The 13348-nt window shown below is 40.8% G+C and overlaps 1 protein-coding gene across 1 annotated transcript in view; it reads left to right on the forward strand.

Annotated features, from left to right (window-relative positions):
* Positions 1 to 2106: 2106 nt before the first annotated feature.
* Positions 2107 to 13348, forward strand: part of LOC146502567 (homer protein homolog 3-like) — a 58155-nt gene continuing 46913 nt past the window's right edge. Inside the window, exons 1-2 of the mRNA XM_085133274.1 lie at positions 2107 to 2551; positions 6386 to 6431. Of these exons, the coding sequence (XP_084989400.1) occupies positions 6409 to 6431 (23 nt within the window). The 5' untranslated portion in view covers positions 2107 to 2551; positions 6386 to 6408. The remainder of the gene's footprint in view (positions 2552 to 6385; positions 6432 to 13348) is intronic.

Below are 13348 nucleotides of genomic sequence, written 5' to 3' on the forward strand. Positions count from 1 at the left end.
AAAAAAAAAGAGTGCGCGTTGCTGCCATCTCCTGGTCGGTGTAGCGAACGCCACTGAAAGCAGAGAGTGGAGCAAAAAAAAAAAAAGCTGTTGATAGATCGGTTAATTTATTTCTGTCCCCACAGAAATCCAATCTCATCTATTTTGGAACGATACTAAAGCTGACCCTTCATATATGCTGTTTCTCTGTGACATGCGCATCATCCAGCCTTTTTAACGCATTAAAATTAAAACATCAATTAAAACTACTAAGGAAATATTGAATAAAATGTGCCTATCTGTAAATCCCCAATCTTTACAGTAATATATATATTTACCTGGATTTCTAAGATTTTGTTTTTATTGTGAAACACAAGCCTTTAGGGTTCTGATAGAGATCAGCTGTCTTAAAGTTCTCGCCATTCACGTCACAATGATGAAGTGAGACAAAGTTTCAGATCGATAAAAACCTGTTATTTTCTCTATGTGGCAGATTGTGTCAGACTGATCGCTTCGTGGTGCATTGTCACGTGTGATTAATGACCAGCAAGATGAAGGGAATCTTTCACAGGCATCATAAAAATACACTTTCTCTGGTCAGAACTTGTTAAATTTCACATCAGTCAGAAAATGTTTTTTTATTTTCAGAAGGTGGTCCGTGTGGGTTTTAGAGGCTTTGCAGTCAGCCACGTATCCTGATCTGCTTGGGTATAAACCTTGAACTTAAACCTGACTTTTTCCTGGCTCTCTGTGCTTCTGTGCTGCGCAGAACTGCAGCAGTCTCACATGGAAAACTCCAGAATCTCCTTTCAAAATCCAAGATTTGATTCTCTGCATATATTTATTTGTTAATGTCTTGCAGATGATCATGCGAGTATTTTCTTCACCTGCCACTGTGGGCTTGTAAAGGACAGTGTGAGTTAATTCAGTTACTGCTTGACTAGAGAGGCAGAAGAAGCTTCATCAAGAAAAACCCATCTGTGTCTGTAGACCGGGCTGCCAGAGGTGATTAATGCCCTGTGTGTTAAAGGCAAAGGCCTGAAGGTTTAGCTCCATCCTGTCCAGACCGTCCAGCTGTGCTGCAAACTGCCTTGGACCGAGTGAAAAGTGTCTCTCTAAATTAAAAGGAAAATTGCTTGAATGCAAAGGCGAGGATCCGATGTTCCCTGCTGCCTCCCTGCAGCACAGAGGCGCAGTCAGCTGCATCGCTGTAACAGCCCACTGAGCAACATGATTAGCGCTCCCATTGCTCTTCCACCACACTTGAGGCTCCAGTCTCCCATGTTCAGCCTATATTCATGCAGATAAATCAGTGGAGACTCTTTCTAAGCACACAGAAATGTTTTCAGCACTTTTAGGGGGAAATATAGAACTTTAACAATTCAATTCAATTCAATTTTATTTATATAGCGCCAAATCACAACAAATGTCGCCTCAAGGCGCTTCATAGATACAGAGAAAAGCCCAACAATCATATGACCCCCTATGAGCAAGCACTTTGGCGACAGTGGGAAGGAAAAACTCCCTCAAACAAGAAAGCAAAATGGTGCAAACAAGTTTTGCTTTTCCCAAAAGAAACATACTGTGTAGCGCTTAACCGACCTGTCTATATCCCAGATCGGCGATGCACTGAAAGCATTTGGCAAATTATAAAATGAAAAATACAACAAAGGAGGGCGTGAACTATTTAATAGACTTAGTCTCAGGAAATCCAATATGGCTATAAAAACTACAGCAATTGCTCCCAGTTTTCAGAGGCTTAATGCCTGCATCTGAGTTTAAAAAACAAAACAAAAAAGCTCTAATCTAATCTGTCATATATTTGTACATTTCTATACTGATTTGAAATTATTGGGATTACCATATAGCTCTTTATAAACATCTTCATACTCACCATAATCTGGTTTGACATGGGATTAACACATTAAGTGCAGCAGTGCGCATCATGACTGATTGTTTGCTTAAGCTTTTGTCGTAAATAGCTATCGGGGGCGGGGGATTTAAGGCTATAACTATGTCATTTTGACATAGTTCTTATTCTGGCATATAAATGAACAGTCGGAATAATGAGGAGTCATTTTCACGGAGCCCGTTAGATGGCACTGTGGAGACCCCGCGGTCCCACAGAAATAGTTGAATGGAATCCCAGTGTGATCTGGCACAGTGGTGGGAGGGGAGCGCAGCACACAAGTCCTGGAGGAGGTTTGAGCCAAGAGCACTGTGCTGCCCGACTTTTCATCGACATTCGTCCGTCTGTCCGAGCCGCAAAGCTGAGCCAAACGTTCGCGGTGCGTAATTACGCACGGATACGACAGTTCCGCGGTGTTCTTGGCTGTGGAAACCCCGCGGACAAAGAAGGGCAGGCGGGCTGGAGTGCAACTGACTTGAGCGGAGAGGAGTACTGTTGGAGGGGAAACTGGAGGAATCTGGAGTCGGAAGTGATTTGTCTTTTTTTTTTTTCAGAAATGTAACTTACGTCCAGGATTTTAGGAAAGGAAAAATCTTTTTGGCGAGAGGGAAATTAGGAGTGGATTTAACCTCCAAAATAACATCTAAATCCTCGGAGCATGGGGTAAGTTGTGGTTTTGTGTCTGAAATCTTTTCTCTTCAAGTGTTGATTTAAAAAAAGAAAAAAAGAAAAGCTGAATGTGAACTTTGTGACTAAGTAGCTTCGTTTCTGACGTTGTGGGTTTTTGATTCCGTTGGACGGCATCTTGTACGAGGTTTTGGAGCAATTCTACCGTTAGTTCACATGTGACAGTCTGCTGTTTTCTTTGTTTACATCCCGGTAGCTGCTGAGAGAGAAAGGTGTCTTTAATTTGAAAGCAGATCCCAACTTATTTTGATCAAAACTCTATTTTTGACCGCTGTGCCAACTAAGATAATCGCATTACGTGTAACCATCTGGCTATCACGCTGGCGGTTTGTTTAAAAGTAATGGTAATTTTTTATGATGACGCACACGGAGGTCATTTAAATGCTCCAACTGCTGAGACTTCCTCTATTCTGTTCCTCCTCACTGAAGAGAGAGTCTGCAGGCTGATTCTGTTGCAGGGGATCCTGGGTGGCTTTTATTGGGATGCTGTTGGTGTCATGCTGCGCTCAATCTCATTAACTCTGTCAGTGTGTTTGCGTGTGTTCAATTATACGTGCAGGTCTCCAGCTAGGCTTCAGATACACCTGAACCCTCTTCCCACTACCAGAGTCCAAGCTGTTAGCTTCCAACCTCTGGGAGACTTCTATGAGGCTTTAAGATGCTCCTTAAATGAATGCAAAGCACGAGAGCATCATCTTTTGTCATTAATGTGATTTCACTGATGCGCCACGATAAGCTGGCACCCGCAGGAGGATCCGATTTCACTGCATTATTGCATTATTGTGGTTTTACATTCTATTTATTTGCAGTCTAAACTACTTAATGTAATCGTTCTCAGTGCACAGTAATGCAACAGTACCGATAGTTACCCGTTTACTACTCAGATTAGACCCTAAAACGTGTGCTCCTATACAGCTAAAATGTGATCTAAAATACATTTCAAGAACATTTATTTTCTGGCCAGCAAAATATTTGGCTTGGAAATGCCTCAGGGTCGAGCTTGAAGAGGTGTCTGGAGAGAAGAGAGGGGCTTTTGGGCATATCTGCTTAAAGTGCTGCCCTGTGACCCCGGATCCAGATAGTCAGAAGAAGATGGATGGAAAATATGCGATAGTGGAAAAGACTACAAATTTGCACTGTAAAACAACTGTCATCCAAGAAACTCGGATTTGAACAATTTTTCATTGAGCTTAATATTTTCTTTTATTTATTTGGTTGGATTCAGGGTCAAATTGAGTTGGTCATTTATGGACGCACCTGAGCGGCACCTTTTCTTTGTTTGTTCACAATTACGATTTAAAAAAATAAAAAGTAAACTGGCCAACAACAAGCAGCTATACATACCTGAAATTCCAGTATGAATTGTAATATTTCACTTGTGTTAATGCATTGATTGGAGTACTTTTATAAAGTGATTGCAAACTGCTGTAAAGCACCCACGCATTCAATTCTTAGGTTTCAAGGTTCAAGGTTTCAAAGTCATGGAAATATTTGTGGTTTCAGGGCTTTGAAACCACAAATGTTTCTTTTGCTGTCGTGTTTTCCATGTGTGAGATGGAGAAGGTACACTGGAATGTGTTACTGTCAATAAAAGTCAGATTAGGAACTAAATACCCAACCCCAGTCAGCGTGGCATTGTGCCACAGTGTCAACGCTAAAAGCTTAAAGTAGACTGTATCCACTCTGTTGATGCCAGCGGGGAAATGGTCCTCTGAAAGTAACAAACAAGCAAACATCTGCTCCGATGGCCTGTGTTTGATGCATTTTCACTGTCAGAGCTTAAGCCAGGCATCAACTCTGCTTCATCCCTCTGAGCAGCAGAGAGGCAGCAGGATTCAGTCACCTGAGCCAAATGGCGAAAAAGGAAAAAAAAAAAAAGCTAGATTTAGTCACTGGGCCACCGTGTACTCTCAAACAGGAGTCTGCAGAACTCATAATATCCAGAGACAGCCTGCAGCTCTTCTGCACACTTGACAGATGGAGCAGAGTCTTGATTAAGAGTCGCTTCAGGTCTATAAACCAAATGAATTTTCACACAGGTGCTTTCAAGCTGTGTGCTGCTTGTCTTGGAGTTCTTGTTCTTATCCTCTGACATGGGTAGCCTGGAAATAGATGGAGATGCAGTCTTGATATAATGAACACCTTCTAGCTTGAGGTAACAGGCTGCAGATTTAGACAGGGTGAAGTTTATGATCAGTTTCTATTAATTCAATATCAATGCTCGGTAACAGCAGTACATTAAAAATGGTTCAGAAAATCAGCATTTTCGGGCAGCATTTGGAGGAGCCTAATTAATGGGTTTATTGTGTGTTAATGACACGAGAACTATGTATAAGTACTATTTTTAAATGAAGCTGTGGTCTTAAGTGTAAGTCTTTTTCATGTGTGTTTTTAAGCAGGTCTAACCTAAATGAAATTCTTTGTTTTTACCACATTTATGATCCTTGAAGTGTTTTGTGCAGGATATGATCATGTTCTCTTGGTACTGTTGATAAGTACAACAACCTCCCCAGTTCCAAATAATTGTAACACTTTTACTCTTCCATGGAAAATATTAGCTCATTTTGAATTTATTGGCAGCAAAACATCTCATAAACGTTGAATCGGGGCAACAAAATGCTGGAAAAGTAAGTGTTACTGAAAGGAAACAACATTTTGCCATAATGTTATTTGGCAACAGGTCTGCATTTAATGAAAAAATATGAAGACTTTTAAATGGCTCCTCATTTACAGTACATAATATCATTCAAAAATATTCAGTGTCTGGAGAAATCGCTGTGCACAAGGGACTAGGCTGTAAAATCAATACAGGGCGCCCATGATCTTCTGTCCCTCATGCAGCATTGCATTAAAAACAGATATGATTCTTTCATGGAAATCGCTGCATGGGTTCAGCAACACTTCCAGAAATCACTGTCTGCATGCACAAATGCAAGGTAAAGGTCTATGATGCAATGAAGAGGCATATGTCAACATAATCCAGAAACGCTGCCATTTTCTCTGGGCAAAGCTCATTGAAAGTGGACAGAGGAAAACTGGGAAAATGTTCTGTGGTCAGACAAATCAAAATTTTAAATTCTTCTGGGAAAACATGGACACTGTTCTGGATTTAAGAGGAGAAGGACCATCCGGCTTGTTATCAACACTCATCACTACATCAGTGCCTACGGAATTGGCAGCATGAGCATCTGGAAGGGCATCAAATAATGCTGAAAAGTGTACATGCAATATAATGCTCCCATCCACATGTCTTTCTCAAGGAAGGCCTTGCATATTTCATTAAGACAATACTAAACAACACACTGCATCTATTACAGCATTGCTTTATAGTAGAAGTCTGAGCTGCCTGCAGTAGAGACCAAATTTCACCAACTGAGAACAATTAGAGCATCTTGAAACTAAAAATACAAGAAAGAAGACACTTTGAGAAGTCTTGTATTAGACAAGAATGGGACAACATTCCTCTCCTAAAAGTCCAGCAACTGGTGTCCTCAGTTCCTAGACATTTACAGACTGTTGTAAGAAGAGGGCATGCTACACAGTGGTAAACATGGCCCTGTCCCAACTTGTTGACGTGTTGCTGCCATCAAATTTAAAATGATCTAATATTTTTCCTGAAATAGTAAAATGTCTGTTGTGAATAAAACATGGGTTTATGAGATCTGCGGATCACGGTATTCTGCTTTCACTGACATCTTACACAACGTCCCAACCTCTTGATGTGGACCCCCTGAAGCAGTGGCTGGTAAGATCAACAGGTTTTATGCTTCACCTTATAACTTGAACTATCTCCTTCTTGTTCTGCTGCAGAGGAGTTGTCTGCCAGCTGTAAAATGTACCCGCTACACCGAGAGAGGTACAAACACACCGCTGTCTCTGTGTTGTTGCTCTGTCTGATAGGGATGGGTGATACCTCCTACCAATTAATGCTGAGCTTTAGGTCACTGTGTGTACCTTTCACTCAGCAGAAGCTGCTTAATTACAAACGCCTGGGGTATTCAAAGCGTATAAGTTTGGTATCTATTAATATTATTTGGTTTTAAAAAAAGTGTAAAAAGTAGCTCAGTATGAATATGGGGACGCTTGTAAAATTTAAAGTAGGGCAGCTATTAATGAAAATGTCACCATTACATCATGAAATTGTGAATTTTTACAGTTAGGGTTTTTTTTTGATTCTCCAAAATAAGACATCAGGTATTAATACATTGGGGATCAATCCTCCCATCCCTGCTTCATTAAATATTTATTTGCCTTTGAACAAAATCCACCCTCATCTCATCCTCCCCATCGTGTTAATCCTCTGCTCGGTATCTGTGGAAACTGTAACAAGCTGTAAGATGTGATTCGCAGAGTGGAGGTTTCATGCTTGTCGTGATGTGCAAATGTTGTCAGCATGTTGTGCTGCCCTCGCTGTCATCACCTGGTGTCCCTTTTATCACGCTGTCGTCCTGTCACACACTTTGTCGCAGCTCAGCTGTTCCATGCGCTGCTGGATTGTTTTGCATGTGCATCGTGTTGTACGAGCTCTTGGCATGTTTTGCATGTTAAGCCTCGGTGTTTAAAATAACTACAAATGTTAAAATACTGTGGATATTCTTGACTCAAGTTAAACTCATTGTTTTTTTGCTCTGTTTTTTTTTTTTTTGGGGGGGGGGTTGTGTGAAACACTTTCTTTGAGCAATTTAGCGCTTGTAGCTTAAAAGATGGAGTTTCACATATAAGATAAGATAACCTTTATTAGTCCCTCGTGTGGGAAATTTGTTTTTACTGTATTTTTCAGCATTCCTAATTCACAGAAGCCTGTTGTTGGTTGGCTGAACACAACTCTGCCCACTCAGTGAACACAGTCAGTATAAAAGGCCTCAGGCACATGAAAGCTTCACTGACAAATAATGGACTAATAATGGAAAAGAAACGAAAATTGAGTCCTCTCTTCTCTTCTAGGCCTTGACAATCAGTTGTATGTTTAAATCATAAAAATAATGAGGTGCTGGTGTCAGCTTCATCATTTTTTTCTTTTTAACTGTTAGTTGAGTAAAGCAAACTCTGATTTTTTTTTAGCTTGTGGGATTTTATTGTTTTAGTGTTTTGTGAAATTGAAAAAGCAGTTAGATGCAGCAGGTCTGGATTTAGCTAGCTCATGAAGACAATTTCAATACATGTATCATGCTTCTTTATCCTTTTATACACACAGAAATGTGGAGCCATCTACATTTGTTGTTTAAGGTGGCGATAACTGCTGTAATTAATGTAAGATGGATATAGCCAGCGTACATGAACATATAGTTTGATGAGGATGGAGCTGATCAGCTAGCTAACTAACTAGCTAGAGCTAGGTCAATGCTAGCTAACTAGCTGGATTAGGAATGTGCATCCTTTTATTCACTGCAATGACATTTGTGATGCTAGATGTGCCAAGTGAAAAACAGGCTTCCAAGAAATCAGCCACTGGCTGGAAAAACTAAACAGTAGACTCTTTGGAGAAGGAGTGGCCGGTTAATTTCTCAAAATTCCGCATAAGAAGGAGTTTTTTTTTTTTGTTCAAACACTGAATGAGTAAAGGATTGAGAAACCGAGGTAACTTCATGGTCATTCAGTAGTGATTTGTCAATCATAAGGGAGCCTCCAGCTAAAACATACCAATGTTTTATTGCCTATTTTAATTTTGGAAAAGCAGTTGTGAAGATGCTAATCACAATTCGGTGCACACCAAAACATTCACACCGAGACCCCTTTGGAAGAGATGGTTTTGGTCTGGGTCCAAGAGAACTACAAAGCAGTTTCTTTAAGATGACTTCCATCAGCTACCAGAGCTATTTCTATTTCCACATCTGGCCAATAAGTGGACTGAATGTGACACATTTGTGGTTTGACCACAGTTTTCTTAGAGTTTTCTCTGTGTGGACCAGAGGAAATGAACCTGTGAAGACTTAAAATTAGCCAATGAGAAAGCTTAGTGAGAATGCAGATTTAAGGTATTTCTGAATTTGCTTCACTTTCGAGACACCCTCCATGCTACATCCATCATATATATACAGTCTGTGGAAATAAGTGCATCAAAGCTGTTTCCTGTAGGCAACTGAAGCTAGCTGTTGTCATGCTTCCTGTCGTTATGAGAAGCTAAGCTCCCGGCTATCAGTTTCTCATCTAAAAATTGAAGCTTTTACATAAATGCACATTAGAGGATTGGAGTTTGTTGTTGTCTGAATTCATGGTTATACAGCACAGCACGTGGCAGAGTATGATTATGATTAATTACTGTAGAGTCATAGGAAAGGATTAAGATATTTCAGACCAATATAAGCTCATTTACTGTTGAAATGTTTTGTAACGTCACAGAGCAGCCTCCATGTGCATCGTACAGGGTGTCTACACTTTGAACATGTTCAGTTTACCCTTAGCATAATGACAGTAAAGTGGATTGTCTGTGTCCTCGCTCTGGTCAAGGACAAAACCAGCTGCTCTGTGGGGAGAATAACCTCTTAATTGCTGTTCTTGAGACATGCATAATTGAATTAATAACCAGTCATCTTGACTCACTTCTATTCATCTTACCTTATTTTGCTGTCTTGAAAGTACATAAAAGTGAAACGATGGGGGAAAAAATCAGCTCTTTCTTTGTGTTTCTACCTGTCTTTCATGCCCTGAATACAGAAAACACTCTAGCTTTGTGTCACCTACACAAATCGTGACAACAGTCAGCCTCCTGCAAGAGGAGCTGACCTTCACATAAGTGCAGTGCTGCTGTTTAGCAGAGCTGGAGTTCACGTTAGGGCGTTTTTCCAGTTAAAGTGAAATCAGTGAACCGTGGAGCTACTTGATGAGTTGTTCAACTTCTTCTAATCAAAGAAAATCTAAAGTGACAACCATAAACCTCCAAAGCTTTCCTTACTTTGTGCCAGAGTTGGAAATTTGGACAGATATGGGAACTTGTTTTGCAGCTACAATATGAGCTGGTGTTTCACTTAGCTGTGCTATTTTGGTATGTAGTTGTAGCGTGTCATGTTGCCCGGACATGCCAGGCACTTTCGCTGGCTCAGGAAAGGTGGACGCGGGGCTACTGGCTCTCAGAGGTCGGAGGAAGCAGACCCTTTAAAGGAGAAGTACTGTCAGAAGAACAAAGAGAAGCAAAACCATTTTCCTGTTTTGGTAATCCCGACGCTCCCAGAGGGTGCAAAGCCACAGCAGGCTGCTTGTTGTTTGTTGTCTTAATTCACAGATGGTGAACAGTGATGCTCAGTTGATGTGCTCGTTTAGAGTGAATTTAACCCTTTTCAGATGGATGCAGAAATTAGGACAAATCCATGTTTGTGGGTCAAAACCTCACTCATGAGCAGCCACTAGCACCCCCCACCTTTCTGCTGTTTTAGGACCCCTAAAGCAGAAGCCTTTGGAAACACTGCTGACCCATTTTCATTTTCTGCACAGCCTGAAACTGAAACTTTGAGATACTTCCCGATCGTGTCTGATCAGTCACTACTTATCCTTCCTTTATGCGCCATGCTTCTACCCCATAACTGTTTTGTGGAAGGAAAAAAAGACATCTCTGGCTTGGCTAGCAGTATCGAATTTAAAATCAAATGCAGGTGTCGGTGACCTTGTGTTGTGATAATTGTGCAGGGAAATTCTGCATTCTTTCATGACAGTCCTGCCTAAATGCACAGGAGGTACACTCGGTCTACTCGAATGGTGCATTTTCAGGCAGACGGACATGAATGGTATGAATGTGAAACACTCTTCTGGAAAGAGGTCGTTTGCATCAAGATTCTATTTTAAAATGAAAATGTATTCATGTGGACATGGCCTTAGACCATCTGCAGTCTTTGCAATCACATCTCCTGCAGTAGCAAAGCTGACAGCATTTTTGAAAAAAACATATTCACACACAGTGTTTTTTCAGTCTTTTGAAATATTTTCTCTCCCACATGAATCAGGGTACATTTCCACAAATCGAAGGTCCTTGCTCTAAAATCTGTAAAGCCACTTGAGGCACATTTGGGATTTTTTTTTCCAATACTGGGCTTTATAAATGAAACTGACTTGATGTTGGGCACATGGTGCTCTAATACATCCGACTGGAGAAGGTGAAGCTGTCATCCAGCTGACTGATCTGTAGATGAACTCTGACAAACACAGGGTTTGTGAGAATAGGTAAAGTGGACTTGACTATAAAACTGGGTTCATTTATATTCTGATTATAGGAAAACTACTCTCACAGGACACTGTTAGGTACACATGTTGAATGGCTCATTAATTCAACCGTCTATCCAGCCAGTCACATGGTATCAACTCGGTGCATATATGCACATAGACCTGCTGAAGTTCAAACTGAACAAAAGCATGATGATTTAAGTGACTTTGAATGTGACATATTTGTTTTTTCCAGACAGGCATGTCTGAGTATTTCAGATGTGCTGGGATTTTCCCACACCAGATTTTAGAGGATGGTCTGAAAAAGGGTAGAAAGGAGTGTTAGGAATGTAACTGTAACCACTGTAACAAAATGTATCAAACCTCTGCAGCAGCAGAAGACCACGTCAGCTAAGAACAGGAAACTGAGGCTACAGTGCACATGGGCTCATCAAAAACACTTAAAAAAAAAGACTGGATAACACAAGACTAGAAAAACTTGAGTTTAGTTTGAGTTTTCTACTGTGGCAGATAATAGAGTCATGGTTTGGTGTAAATAACATGAAATTATGGATCCATCCTCCCTTGCTTCAGTGGTTCAGGCTGGTGATGTTATGGTGTGGCAATATTTAGCCATCACAGCCTACCAGAGTATCATTGCTGACCATGTTCATTGTTTTCTGACCACGCTGTATCCGTGTTCTGATGGCTGCTTCCAGATCTCAATCCAATAGAGCACCTTTGGGATGGCGTGGATAGATTCATATCATGAATGTCATGTCAACATGGGGTAAAACCTTTGAGGAATATAATCTATATTACAAAAAATGCAGGCAATCTTCAAAGCAAAATGAGGTTCAACACTATGAATGTGTACCTATTAAAGTGGCCAATGAGTGTACACCACGTTCCAAATTATTATGCAAATTGTGTTTAACCTCCTAGGACCTGCTGTCCACATATGTGGACATCACATTTTGGGTTATTTAGACCAAAATACTCAATTTTGCTCTACATGGGCCTGATATCCACTTACAAGGACATTATACTGCTACTGTTCTATCAAAATTTGAAATGAATATACTCATATGTGGCTCTTATTTTTCTTAAAAACAAAAAATAAGGTTTTTACATTCATTGGGCCCCAATATGCCCAAATATCAAAGTGAAATTAAAAATGCATGTCGTGGAAGAGTTCGGGTCTTAGGAGGTTAAGTTTCATAAAGATTAAATAAGTTGTTTTTCAGTTAAACCCCTGGATGGAATTGTGTCTCAGGACTCTTTGTATCACTGAAATCAATCTCGGACACCTATGATCAATATTTGCCAGGTGAGCCCGATTAAAGGAAAAACTACTAAAGAAGGATGTTCCACATTATTAAGCAGACCACCATTTTCAAGCAATATAGGAAGTAAAAATTATCTCTCTGCTGCTGAAAAGCGTGAAATAGTTGAATGCCTTGGACACGTAATGAAAACCTTAAATATTTCACAAAAATTTAAGCGTGATCACTAGGGATGCCATGATGGCACCGGTTTTGACATAAACGGTAGTAACCAGACCGAAAAGCAGTGCACATTTCGGTGCTTTATTTCGGTGCTTTTTTTTCCTGAGCTGTGATACACTTTAGATTCTAGCCAATCATTTTACGTTTCCGAGGACAGTAGGCGGGTCCAGGTACGTACGTTCTTTTAGAGCAGAGCTACAGATTAAAAATGTCCAAGGCGAAGCGGTCAAAAGTCTGGCTGTACTTCACAGCAAAATATGTAAACTCAGCAGCCTGCAACAAGTGCTTTAAGGTGATACTGTGATACTTTCAAAGGAGGTAACACCTCAAATCCGATGAAACACCTGGCGACGCATAGCGTTTTTTTTTTAAAGCTGAGAAATGCGCCGGATTTGATAGCTTGCTGCGAGTCCTCACACCGAGCGCATCTACTGCGGGTGTGGTGCCTGTTATCGGACCCGGAGTTAGCAACATCCCCCAAAAACCCGAAGAGTAGAATCCTGGCCCCTAGCCCTGCCAGTGTAGCAGAAATGATGACGGATGATGATGGCAGCAGCAGCCGTTCTTCTCTGCGTGAGTAGCTTAATGTTGTTCGTGTGTAATTTACGTTGAGTAGGCTAACCACGTTATTACATTAATGCATGTAAGGTGAACTAGCAAACACCAGAAAAGGCTAACATTGTTATCTTTTTACAAAAAACCAGCTGAACATGAGAGGTTTTTGGACCAATTTTGTGTTCTCCATTCTCTAAGCACCGGTTTGAGCACCGTTTAAGCACCGGCACCGTTTCAAAAGTACCGGTTTGGCACCGGTATCGGATAAAACCTAAACGATACCCATCCCTAGTGATCACCATAATGTTAAGAGATTTGTGGCTGAGTCAGAGCACACATGGGTTTGTGCAGATAAAGGCACAATGATGATGGTTTCTGCCAGACAAATGCATCAGATTAAGAGAGCAGCTGCTAAAAGACCATTACAAAGCAGCAAACAAATATTTGAAGCTGCTGGTGCCTCTGTTGCCCTGCGAACAACAAGGTGTAGGACCTCCAGAGACTTGCGTGCATAAACCTCTATTCCATCCCAACCAATGCTCACAAGCAGAAACGGCGCAGTTGTGCCAGAATGAATGAA

The sequence above is a fragment of the Neolamprologus multifasciatus genome, chromosome 15 (assembly GCF_963576455.1).
Source record: "Neolamprologus multifasciatus chromosome 15, fNeoMul1.2, whole genome shotgun sequence".
NCBI classification, from domain to species: Eukaryota; Metazoa; Chordata; class Actinopteri; order Cichliformes; family Cichlidae; genus Neolamprologus; species Neolamprologus multifasciatus.